This window comes from Entelurus aequoreus, linkage group LG14 (assembly GCF_033978785.1).
Source record: "Entelurus aequoreus isolate RoL-2023_Sb linkage group LG14, RoL_Eaeq_v1.1, whole genome shotgun sequence".
NCBI classification, from domain to species: domain Eukaryota; kingdom Metazoa; phylum Chordata; class Actinopteri; order Syngnathiformes; family Syngnathidae; genus Entelurus; species Entelurus aequoreus.
In genome coordinates this window covers 3,925,405-3,939,555 of record NC_084744.1, presented here as the reverse complement: position 1 = coordinate 3,939,555, position 14,151 = coordinate 3,925,405, and the positions used below count along the sequence as shown (strand labels likewise).

The 14,151-nt window shown below is 26.2% G+C and overlaps 1 protein-coding gene across 1 annotated transcript in view; it reads right to left on the bottom strand.

Annotated features, from left to right (window-relative positions):
- The window catches only part of fign (fidgetin), a 567,544-nt gene extending 555,353 nt beyond the window's left edge, over positions 1-12,191 (bottom strand). The window contains exons 1-2 of the mRNA XM_062070474.1: positions 12,118-12,191; positions 11,640-11,742 (exon numbers count right to left, since the gene is read on the bottom strand). Coding sequence (XP_061926458.1) covers positions 11,640-11,664 — 25 coding nt within the window. The 5' untranslated portion in view covers positions 11,665-11,742; positions 12,118-12,191. The remainder of the gene's footprint in view (positions 1-11,639; positions 11,743-12,117) is intronic.
- Between the last annotated feature and the right edge of the window lie 1,960 nt (positions 12,192-14,151).

Sequence of the window (14,151 nt, the reverse complement as noted above, 5' to 3'; positions counted from 1 at the left end):
CCGGGATTAGTATTGTATTGTTATTGTAGTATTTTGTTGGACTGAATAATACAAATACAAAAATACAAATAAATAAATAAACCTTTTCTTTGCATGAAATAGTCATATGGTTATTTTATTATTAATACTTTATATTGTCTTTTTTTTTTTTTACAAATACACCACAATTGCTCGGTTGATTGCTATTCTGAATGTTGCTGATTAGTATTGTCATGTTTTTGTATTGTTTTGTTGGACTGATTAATAAAAAAAAAAGTAAAATACAATAAAATAAAAAAATAAACCTTTCTTTGCGTGAAATTGCCATATGGTTATTTTATTATTAATACTTCATGTTGTCTTTTTTTTTTTTTACAAATACACCTCAATTGCTCGGTTGATTGCTATTCTGAATGTTGCTGATTAGTATTGTCATGTTTTTGTATTGTTTTGTTGGACTGATTAATGTAAAAAAAATAGTAAAATACAATAAAATAAATAAATAAATAAATAAACCTTTCCTTGCGTGAAATAGTCATATGGTTATTTTATTATTAATACTTTATGTTGTCTTTTTTTTTTTTACAAATACACCTCAATTGCTCTTTTGATTGCTATTCTGAAAGTTGCTGATTAGTATTGCACTGTAATTGTATTATTTTGTTGGACTGATTAATAAAAAAATAAAAAAAAAATAAAATAAATAAATAAACCTTTCTTTGCATGAAATAGTCATATGGTTATTTTATTATTAATACTTCATGTTGTCTTTTTTTTTTTACAAATACACCTCAATTGCTCTGTTGATTGCTATTCTGAATGTTGCTGATTAGTATTGTATTGTTATTGTATTATTTTGTTGGACTGATTAATAAAAAAATTAAAATAAAATAAAATAAATAAATAAACCTTTCCTTGCGTGAAATAGCCATATGATCACTGTATTATTAATACTTTATATTGTCTTTTTTTTTTTTTTTAATACACCACAATTGCTCTGTTGATTGCTATTCTGAATCTTGCTGATTAGTATTGTATTGTTATTGTATTATTTTGTTGGACTGATTAATTTTTAAAAAAAATAGTTAAATACAATAAAATAAATAAATAAACCTTTCTTTGCATGAAATAGTCATATGGTTATTTTATTATTAATACTTCATGTTGTCTTTTTTTTTTTTTACAAATACACCTCAATTGCTCAGTTGATTGCTATTCTGAATGTTGCTGACTAGTATTGTATTGTTATTGTATTATTTTGTTGGACTGATTAATAAGAAAATTAAAATAAAATAAAATAAATAAATAAACCTTTCTTTGCGTGAAATAGCCATATGGTTACTGTATTATTAATACTTTATATTGTCTTTTTTATTTTTTACAAATACACCTCAATTGCTCGGTTGATTGCTATTCTGAATGTTGCTGATTAGTATTGTCATGTTTTTGTATTGTTTTGTTGGACTGATTAATTTAAAAAAAAATAGTAAAATACAATAAAATAAATAAATAAACATTTCCTTGCGTGAAATAGTCATATGGTTATTTTATTATTAATACTTTATGTTGTCTTTTTTTTTTTTTACAATTACGCCACAATTGCTCTGTTGATTGCTATTCTGAAAGTTGCTGATTAGTATTGTATTGTTATTGTATTGTTTTGTTGGACTGATTAATAAAAAAATTAAAATAAAATAAAATAAATAAATAAACCTTTCTTTGCGTGAAATAGCCATATGGTTATTTTATTATTAATACTTCATGTTGTCTTTTTTTTTTTTTTTTTTTACAAATACACCTCAATTGCTCGGTTGATTGCTATTCTGAATGTTGCTGATTAGTATTGTATTGTTATTGTATTTTTTGTTGGACTGATTAATTAAAAAAAATAGTAAAATACAATAAAATAAATAAATAAATAAATAAACCTTTCCTTGCGTGAAATAGTCATATGGTTATTTTATTATTAATACTTTAAGTTGTCTTTTTTTTTACAAATACACCTCAATTGCTCTGTTGATTGCTATTCTGAATGTTGCTGATTAGTATTGTATTGTTATTGTATTATTTTGTTGGACTGAATAATTAAAAAAAATAAAAATTAAAAAAACAATAATAAATTATTAAATAAATAAACCTTTCCTTGCGTGAAATAGCCATATGATTACTGTATTATTAATACTTTATATATATATATGCTCTGTTTATTGCTATTCTAAAAGTTGCTGATTAGTTTTGTATTGTTATTGTGTTATTTTATTGGACTGATTAATAACAAATGTAAAAAAATACAAAAAAATACAAAAAAATAGAAATAATAATAAATAAACCTTTCCTTGCGTGAAATAGCCATATGATTACTGTATTATTAATACTTTATATTGTCTTTTTTTTTTTTTTACAAATACACCTCAATTGCTCGGTTGATTGCTATTCTGAATGTTGCTGGTTAGTATTGTATTGTTATTGTATTATTTTGTTGGACTGATTAATAAAAAAATGTAAAAATAAAAAATAAAATATATAAATATTAATAAATAAACCTTTCCTTGCGTGAAATATCCATATGGTTATTTTATTATTAATACTTCATGTTGTCTTTTTTTTTTTTTTTTTTTACAAATACACCTCAATTGCTCGGTTGATTGCTATTCTGAATGTTGCTGATTAGTATTGTCATGTTTTTGTATTGTTTTGTTGGACTGATTAATAAAAAAAAATTGTAAAATACAATAAAATAAATAAATACATAAATAAACCTTTCTTTGCGTGAAATAGTCATATGGTTATTTTATTATTAATACTTTATGTTGTCTTTTTTTTTTTTTTTTTACAAATACACCACAATTGCTCGGTTGATTGCTATTCTGAATGTTGCTGATTAGTATTGTATTGTTATTGTATTATTTTGTTGGACTGAATAATTTTAAAAAAAAATAAATAAATAAAATAAAAATTATTAAATAAATAAACCTTTCCTTGCGTGAAATAGTCATATGATTACTGTATTATTAATAATTTATATATATATATATATGCTCTGTTGATTGCTATTCTAAAAGTTGCTGATTTGTTTTGTATTGTTATTGTGTTATTTTATTGGACTGATTAATAACAAATGTAAAAAAATAAAAATAAATACAAAAAAATAGAAATAATAATAAATAAACCTTTCCTTGTGTGAAATAGCCATATGATTACTGTATTATTAATACTTTATATTGTCTTTTTTTTTTTTTTTACAAATACACCTCAATTGTTCGGTTGATTGCTATTCTGAATGTTGCTGATTAGTATTGTATTGTTATTGTATTATTTTGTTGGACTGATTAATAAAAAAATGTAAAAATAAAAAATAAAATATATAAATATTAATAAATAAACCTTTCCTTGCGTGAAATATCCATATGGTTATTTTATTATTAATACTTCATGTTGTCTTTTTTTTTTTTTTTTTTTACAAATACACCTCAATTGCCCGGTTGATTGCTATTCTGAATGTTGCTGATTAGTATTGTATTGTTATTGTATTATTTTGTTGGACTGATTAATAAAAAAATAAAAATAAATAAAAATAAATGCAAAATAATATACATATTAATAAATAAACCTTTACTTGAGTGAAATAGCCATGTGGTTATTTTATTATTAATACTTCATGTTGTCTTTTTTTTTTTTTTTTTACAAATACACCTCAATTGCTCGGTTGATTGCTATTCTGAAAGTTGCTGATTAGTATTGTTTTGTTATTGTATTATTTTGTTGGACTGATTAATAAAACATTTTAAAAATTAAAAATAAATACAAAAAAATATAAATATTTATGAATAGACCTTTCCTTGCGTGAAATAGCAATATGGTTATTTTATTATTAATACTTCATGTTGTCTTTTTTTTTTTTTTTTTTTTTACAAATACACCTCAATTGCTCAGTTGATTGCTATTCTGAATGTTGCTGATTAGTATTGTCATGTTTTTGTATTGTTTTGTTGGACTGATTAAAAAAAAAATAGTAAAATACAATAAAATAAATAAATAAACCTTTCCTTGCGTGAAATAGCCATATGGTTATTTTATTATTAATCCTTCATTTTGTCTTTTTTTTTTTTTTTACAATTACACCACAATTGCTCGGTTGATTGCTATTCTGAAAGTTGCTGATTAGTATTGTATTGTTATTGTATTATTTTGTTGGACTGATTAATAAAAAATGTAAAAAATGTAAAATAAATACAAAAAAATATAAATATTAATAAATAAACCTTTCTTTGCGTGAAATAGCCATATGATTACTGTATTATTAATACTTCATGTTGTACGTTTTTTTTAATTTACAAATACATCTCAATTACAACTAAATTGCTATTCTGAATGTTGCTGAATTGGTTCTGGAATTAGTATTGTATTGTTTTTGTATTATTTTGTTGGACTGATTAATAAAAAAAAATTAAAAATACAAAAATACAAATAACGATAAATAAACCTTTCCTTGCGTGAAATAGCCATATGATTATTGTATTATTAATACTTTATATTGTCTTTTTTTTTTTTTTACAAATACACCACAATTGCTCGGTTGATTGCTATTCTGAAAGTTGCTGATTAGTATTGTATTGTTATTGTATTATTTTGTTGGACTGATTAATAAAAAATGTAACAAATTAAAAATAAATACAAAAAAATATAAATGTTTATAAATAAACCTTTCGTTGCATGAAATAGTCATATGGTTATTTTATTATTAATACTTCATGTTGTATTTTTTTTTTTTTTACAAATACACCTCAATTGCTCGGTTGATTGCTATTCTGAATGTTGCTGATTAGTGTTGTCATGTTTTTGTATTGTTTTTTGGAGTGATTAATAAAAAAATAGTAAAATACAATAAAATAAATAAATAAACCTTTCCTTGCGTGAAATAGCCATATGGTTATTTTATTATTAATACTTCATATTGTCTTTTTTTTTTTTTTTTACAAATACACCTCAATTGCTCGGTTGATTGCTATTCTGAAAGTTGCTGATTATTATTGTATTTTTATTGTATTATTTTGTTGGACTGATTAATAAAAAAAAAATTAAAAATACAAAAATACAAATAACAATAAATAAACCTTTCCTTGCGTGAAATAGCCATATGATTATTGTATTATTAATACTTTATATTGTCTTTTTTTTTTTTTACAAATACACCACAATTGCTCTGTTGATTGCTATTCTAAAAGTTGCTGATTAGTTTTGTATTGTTATTGTATTATTTTGTTGGACTGATTAATAAAAAATGCAAAAAATTAAAAATAAATACAAAAAAATAGAAATAATAATAAATAAACCTTTCCTTGCGTGAATTAGCCATATGATTAATGTATTATTAATACTTTATATTGTCTTTTTTTTTTTTTTTACAAATACACCTCAATTGCTCTGTTGATTGCTACTCTAAAAGTTGCTGATTAGTTTTGTATTGTTATTGTATTATTTTGTTGGACTGATTAATAAAAAATGTAAAAAATTAAAAATAAATACAAAAAAATATAAATATTAATAAATAAACCTTTCCTTGCGTGAAATAGCAATATGGTTATTATATTATTAATACTTCATGTTGTCTTTTTTTTTTTTTTACAAATACACCACAATTGCTCGGTTGATTGCTATTCTGAAAGTTGCTGATTATTATTGTATTGTTATTGTATTATTTTGTTGGACTGATTAATAAAAAAAAATTAAAAATACAAAAATACAAATAACAATAAATAAACCTTTCCTTGCGTGAAATAGCCATATGATTATTGTATTATTAATACTTTATATTGTCTTTTTTTTTTTTTTACAAATACACCACAATTGCTCTGTTGATTGCTATTCTAAAAGTTGCTGATTAGTTTTGTATTGTTATTGTATTATTTTGTTGGACTGATTAATAAAAAATGCAAACAATTAAAAATAAATACAAAAAAATAGAAATAATAATAAATAAACCTTTCCTTGCATGAAATAGCCATATGATTAATGTATTATTAATACTTTATATTGTCCTTTTTTTTTTTTTTTTACAAATACACCTCAATTGCTCTGTTGATTGCTACTCTAAAAGTTGCTGATTAGTTTTGTATTGTTATTGTATTATTTTGTTGGACTGATTAATAAAAAATGTAAAAAATTAAAAATAAATACAAAAAAATATAAATATTAATAAATAAACCTTTCCTTGCGTGAAATAGCAATATGGTTATTATATTATTAATACTTCATGTTGTCTTTTTTTTTTTTTACAAATACACCTCAATTGCTCTGTTGATTGCTATTCTGAATGTTGCTGATTAGTATTGTCATGTTTTTGTATTGTTTTGTTGGACTGATTAATAAAAAAAAAATAGTGAAATACAATAAAATAAATAAATAAATAAATAAATAAACCTTTCCTTGCGTGAAATAGTCATATGGTTATTTTATTATTAATACTTTAAGTTGTCTTTTTTTTTTACAAATACACCTCAATTGCTCGGTTGATTGCTATTCTGAATGTTGCTGATTAGTATTGTCATGTTTTTGTATTGTTCTGTTGGACTGATTAATAAAAAAAATAGTAAAATACAATAAAATAAATAAATAAACTTTTCCTTGCGTGAAATAGCCATATGGTTATTTTATTATTAATACTTCATGTTGTCTTTTTTTTTTTTTACAAATACACCTCAATTGCTCTGTTGATTGCTACTCTAAAAGTTGCTGATTAGTTTTGTATTGTTATTGTATTATTTTGTTGGACTGATTAATAAAAAATGTAAACAATTAAAAATAAATACAAAAAAATATAAATATTAACAAATAAACCTTTCCTTGCGTGAAATAGCAATATGGTTATTTTATTATTAATACTTCATGTTGTCTTTTTTTTTTACAAATACACCTCAATTGCTCGGTTGATTGCTATTCTGAAAGTTGCTGATTAGTATTGTATTGTTATTGTATTATTTTGTTGGACTGATTAATACAAAAAAATAATAATAAAAAAAATAAATAAATAAAAAAAAATTAAATAAAAAAACATTTCCTTGCGTGAAATAGCCATATGGTTATTGTATTATTAATACTTAATGATATATGTTTGTTTTTTTTACAATTACATCTCAATTACAATTAAATTGCTATTCTGAATGTTGCTGAATTGGTTCTGAAATTAGTATTGTATTGTTATTTTATTATTTTGTTGGACTGATTAATAAAAAAAAAATGTTAAAAATCCAAAAATACAAATAACAATAAATAAACCTTTCCTTGCGTGAAATAGCCATATGATTATTGTATTATTAATACTTTATATTGTCTTTTTTTTTTTTTTACAAATACACTTCATTGCTACTCTAAAAGTTGCTGATTAGTTTTGTATTTTTATTGTATTATTTTGTTGGACTGATTAATAAAAAATGTAAACAATTAAAAATAAATACAAAAAAATATAAATATTAATAAATAAACCTTTCCTTGCGTGAAATAGCCATATGGTTATTATAGTATTAATACTTCAATATGGTTATTATATTATTAATACTTCATGTTGTCTTTTTTTTTTTTTTTACAAATACACCTCAATTGCTCGGTTGATTGCTATTCTGAATGTTGCTGATTAGTATTGTCATGTTTTTGTATTGTTTTGTTGGACTGATTAATAAAACAAAAAAGTGAAATACAATAAAATAAATAAATAAACATTTCCTTGCGTGAAACAGCCATATGGTTATTTTATTATTAATACTTCATTTTGTCTTTTTTTTTTTTTTTTTTACAAATACACCTCAATTGCTCGGTTGATTGCTATTCTGAAAGTTGCTGATTAGTATTGTATTGTTATTGTATTATTTTGTTTGACTGATTAACAAAAAATGTAAAAAATTTAAAATAAATACAAAAAAATATAAATATTAATAAATAAACCTTTCTTTGCATGAAATAGCCATATGGTTACTGTATTATTAATACTTAATGTTGTATGTTTTGTTTTTTTTACAAATACATCTCAATTACAACTAAATTGCTATTCTGAATGTTGCTGAATTGGTTCTGGAATTAGTATTGTATTGTTATTGTATTATTTTGTTGGACTGATTAATAAAAAAAAAAAATTAAAATACAAAAATACAAATAAGAATAAATAAACCTTTCCCTGCGTGAAATAGCCATATGATTATTGTATTATTAAGACTTTATATTGCCTTTTTTTTTTTACAAATACACCACAATTGCTCTGTTGATTGCTATTCTGAATGTTGCTGATTAGTATTGTATTGTTATTGTATTATTTTGTTGGACTGATTAATAAAAAATTCAAAATAAATACAAAAAAATATAAATGTTTATAAATAAACCTTTCCTTGCGTGAAATAGCCATATGGTTATTTTATTATTAATACTTCATGTTGTCTTTTTTTTTTTTTTTACAAATACACCTCAATTGCTCGGTTGATTGCTATTCTGAATGTTGCTGATTAGTATTGTCATGTTTTTGTATTGTTTTGTTGGACTGATTAATAAAAAAAATAGTAAAATACAATAAAATAAATAAATAAACCTTTCCTTGCGTGAAATAGCCATATGGTTATTGTATTATTAATACTTTATGTTGTCTTTTTTTTTTTACAAATACACCTCAATTGCTCGGTTGATTGCTATTCTGAATGTTGCTGATTAGTATTGTCATGTTTTTGTATTGTTTTGTTGGACTGATTAATAAAACAAAAAAAGTAAAATACAATAAAATAAATAAATAAATAAATAAACCTTTCCTTGCGTGAAATAGCAATATGGTTATTTTATTATTAATACTTCATGTAGTCTTTTTTTTTTAAAATACACCACAATTGCTCTGTTGATTGCTATTCTGAATGTTGCTGGCCTTGGAATTAGTATTGTATTATTATTGTGTACTATTTTGTTGGACTGATTAATAAAAAATGAATAAATAAAAAAATAAAATACACCTTTCCTTGCATGAAATAGCGATACGATAATAATTCAAGCCTCCATATTAATAATATGAGCCTTTTTTCATCATCAAATTATGAATACAAATGCATTTGTCTCCAATTTGGGCTTAAAGGTTTTAAAAAGTGCACCTCCTGGCTAATTGCCGATCCATCCCGGGGATATTTCCAGGGATATTTCCAGGGATGTTGTGCACGTGAGCAGAGTTTTGCTTGCCAAACGGAGAGGAAAAGTCCAATTGTGGCAGGATCAGAAGCGCAATTAAAAGTGGTTCTAGTCCTTTAGTCTCCTTAATGAGGCTGCACGTGGAGCCTAATTAATAATGGCACTGGCATGAAACACAAATGGAACAGGACGGCTCACAAAGGTCTGGACTGTCGCATGGATTACGAGATGTGTGCATGCACACGTACAGTACATTCTTACAGTCATGGCTACAAACGCCGCGCCAGCCGGGAAAACAATGCGGGTAATAATCACTAATATTGTTCAACAATCTTTACAAGTATTCAAATAGCAAACATACCATAAACAACGTGGTGATAATCATTATATATATTACAATGTTTTACACTCCGTACCATAAAAATGTAAAATATTGTAAATACCATAAAAAGCGGTGCGAGTAATCATCATAAATATTAGAAAAAAAAGTGGACATACCATGCCATAAACATTTTAAAATCTTGTACATACCATAAAAAGTGGTGCTAGTAATCATTATGAATATTAGATTAGTGTAAATACCATGAATACAGTGGTGATCATCTTTATGACTATTAAAACATTGCACATACCATAAAACTAAAATAACCTTGTACATACCATAACAAGCCGTGCTAGTAATCATTACAAATATTAACATATTATACGTACCATAAAAAGTGATGCTATAGTAATCATTACAAATATTAAAAATGGTGCACATACCGTAAAAAGTGGTGCTAGTAATTATTATGAATATTAAAATATTGTACATACCAAACAAATATTTAAAAAAAAATTGCACACACCATAAAAAGTGGTGCTAGTAATGAATATAAATATTAAAATAGAGAACATACCATAAAAAATATAGAATATAGTACATATCGTAAAAAGCGGTGCTAGTAATCATTACAAATATTAAAATATTGTACATACCATAAAAAGTGGTGCTATAGTAATCATTACAAATATTAAAATATTGTACATACCATAAAAAGTGGTGCTAGTAATCATTACAAATATTAAAATAGTGTACATATCATAACAAATATAAAAAATATTGTACATACCATAAAAAGTGGTGCTAGTAATCATTACAAATATTAAAATATTGTACATACCATAAAAAAGTGGTGCTGGTAATCAATATAAATATTAAAATAGTCAACACACCATAATAATATATAATATATTACGTACCATAAAAAGTGGTGCTATAGTAATCATTACAGATATTAAAATATTGTACATATCATAAAAAGTGGTGCTGGTAATCAATATAAATATTAAAATAGTGAACATACCATAATAATATAGAATATATTAAAATATTGTACATATCATAACAAGTGGTGCTGGTAATCAATATAAATATTAAAATAGTGAACATACCATATTAATATAGAATATATTAAAATATTGTACAAATCATAACAAGTGGTGCTAGTAATCAATATAAATATTAAAATAGTGAACATACCATATTAATATAGAATATATTAAAATAGTGTACATATCATAACAAATATAAAAAATATTGTACATACCATAAAAAGTGGTGCTAGTAATCATTACAAATATTAAAATATTGTACATACCATAAAAAAGTGGTGCTGGTAATCAATATAAATATTAAAATAGTCAACACACCATAATAATATAGAATATATTACGTACCATAAAAAGTGGTGCTAGTAATCATTACAGATATTAAAATATTGTACATATCATAAAAAGTGGTGCTGGTAATCAATATAAATATTAAAATAGTGAACATACCATATTAATATAGAATATAGTACATACCATAAAAAAGTGGTGCTGTAGTAATCATTACAAATATTAAAATATTGTACACCCGATAAAAAAATATAAACAATATAGTTCATACCATAAAAAGTGGTGCTGGTAATCATAAATATTAAAATATTGTACATACCATAAAAAGAGGTGCTAGTATATAATACATATTAAGTGGTGTACATACCATAAAAAGAGGTGCTAGTATATAATACATATTAAGTGGTGTACATACCATAAAAAGCGGTGCTAGTGCGTCATAAATATTACAATATTGTGCACACCATAAAAATCGGTGCTAGTACATTATAAATATGAAATATTGCATGTACCATAAAAAGCGGTGCTGGTAATCATTATAAATATAAAATATTGTACATACCATAAAAAGCGGTGCTAGTACATTATAAATATTAAGTGGTGTACATACCATAAAAAGAGGTGCTAGTATATAATACATATTAAGTGGTGTACATACCATAAAAAGCGGTGCTCGTACATTATAGATATGAAACAGTGTGCATACCATAACAAGCGGTGCTAGTATACGAAGTGGTGTGCATAGCATAAAAAGTGGTGCTATTATATGATGCATATGAGGTGGTGTACATAGCATAAAAAGCGGTGGTAGTATATGAAGTGGTGTACATGTGAAGTGGTGTACATACCATAAAAAGCGGTGCTAGTAATCATGTCTTCAGTGGTGAGGCGAGGAAGGAGAAGGTTGAATTCCAAAAGGCTTGCTTCTTGCTGCTCATGACAACTTTCACACTGACAAGAATGACACACAAAAAAAAAAGAAAAAAAAAAAGACCCACTAATTACTGATTGCACGTGGTCACGTGACCGGGAGGACGTCTGAGGGGAGAAGGAGGAGTGTGACACACACACACACACACACACACACACACACACTCACACACACACACACACACACACACACACACACACACACACACACACACACACACACACACACACACACACACACACACACACACACACACACACACACGCACGCACGCACGCACACACGCACGCACACACGCCCATCCTCCTCCGACTTGAGTTGCCAGCACGATTCCCCGACGCTGCTGACTTTGCGTGCAAACTCTCCAAGTTCCCGCGCGGCGCACGTGCACGTACCTGCAGGGGAAGGTGACAGGTGCGTTGCTCAAAGGCTGCTACCGCGCGGCCGGGACTCTCACGCCGACCACCGCTGCTGCTGCCATGTTGGAATTCCAGAGCTCGGACAAGCTGCTCGCTCCGTCTGGAGAGAGGAGAGAGAGAGAGAGAGAGAGAGAGAGAGAGAGAGAGAGAGGGCGGCGTGCGGCGCACTGCGCATGCGCGCTGCGTGGAGAGAGGCAGGTTCAAAGCCCCCATCATCAGGACAATATGGTTGCATCTTCACCTCCATGCAAGGTAAAACATCTCTTACAAGAGCCATGTCAGCTGACCAAAACACGGCCCAGGGGCCACGTGTGGCCCTTTAACATTTTCAAAGCGGGCCCCCGGACGTCCTACATGTTTATATTTGTTTTAAACCTTTCAAATCAAAACTGTATTTGTCTTCAACTATAGAAAATATTCTAATGGTGGAAATATGCCCTTTTGGGTGTTTTAGGAGGTATTCATATGTTGTTGATATTCACTGTTTTACTGTTGGTAGTATAAATCCCACGTAAAAATGGAGCAATGTTCATATGTTGTTAATATTTACTGTTTTATTGTTCATAGTTAATATTGTAAATCCCACCTAAAAGAAGAGCGATGTTCATATGTTGTTAATATTCAATGTTTTATTGTTTATAGTTAATATTGTAAATCCCACGTAAAAGAGGAGCGATGTTCATATGTTGTTAATATTCAGTGTTTTATTGTTTATAGTTAATATTGTAAATCCCACGTAAAAGAGGAGCGATGTTCATATGTTGTTGATATTCAGTGTTTTATTGTTCATAGTTAATATTGTAAATCCCACTTAAAAGAGGAGCGATGTTCATATGTTGTTAATATTCAGTGTTTTATTGTTCATAGTTAATATTGTAAATCCCACTTAAAAGAGGAGCGATGTTCATATGTTGTTAATATTCAGTGTTTTATTGTTCATAGTTAATATTGTAAATCCCACTTAAAAGAGGAGCGATGTTCATATGTTGTTAATATTCAGTGTTTTATTGTTCATAGTTAATATTGTAAATCCCACGTAAAAATGGAGCGATGTTCATATGTTGTTAATATTCAGTGTTTTATTGTTCGTAGTTAATATTGTAAATCCCACATAAAAGAGGAGCGATGTTCATATGTTGTTAATATTCAGTGTTTTATTGTTCATAGTTAATATTGTAAATCCCACATAAAAGAGGAGCGATGTTCATATGTTGTTAATATTCAGTGTTTTATTGTTCATAGTTAATATTGTAAATCCCACATAAAAGAGGAGCGATGTTCATATGTTGTTATTATTTAGTGTTTCATTATTCATAGTTAATATTGTAAATCCCACGTAAAAGAGGAGCGATGTTCATATGTTGTTAATATTCACTGTTTTATTGTTCATAGTTAATATTGTAAATCCCACCTAAAAGAAGAGCGATGTTCATATGTTGTTAATATTCAATGTTTTATTGTTTATAGTTAATATTGTAAATCCCACGTAAAAGAGGAGCGATGTTCATATGTTGTTAATATTCAGTGTTTTATTGTTCATAGTGAATATTGTAAATCCCACCTAAAAGAGGAGTGATGTTCATATGTTGTTAATATTCAGTGTTTTATTGTTCATAGTTAATATTGTAAATCCCACTTAAAAGAGGAGCGATGTTCATATGTTGTTAATATTCAGTGTTTTATTGTTCATAGTTAATATTGTAAATCCCACTTAAAAGAGGAGCGATGTTCATATGTTGTTAATATTCAGTGTTTTATTGTTCATAGTTAATATTGTAAATCCCACTTAAAAGAGGAGCGATGTTCATATGTTGTTAATATTCAGTGTTTTATTGTTCATAGTTAATATTGTAAATCCCACGTAAAAATGGAGCGATGTTCATATGTTGTTAATATTCAGTGTTTTATTGTTCGTAGTTAATATTGTAAATCCCACATAAAAGAGGAGCGATGTTCATATGTTGTTAATATTCAGTGTTTTATTGTTCATAGTTAATATTGTAAATCCCA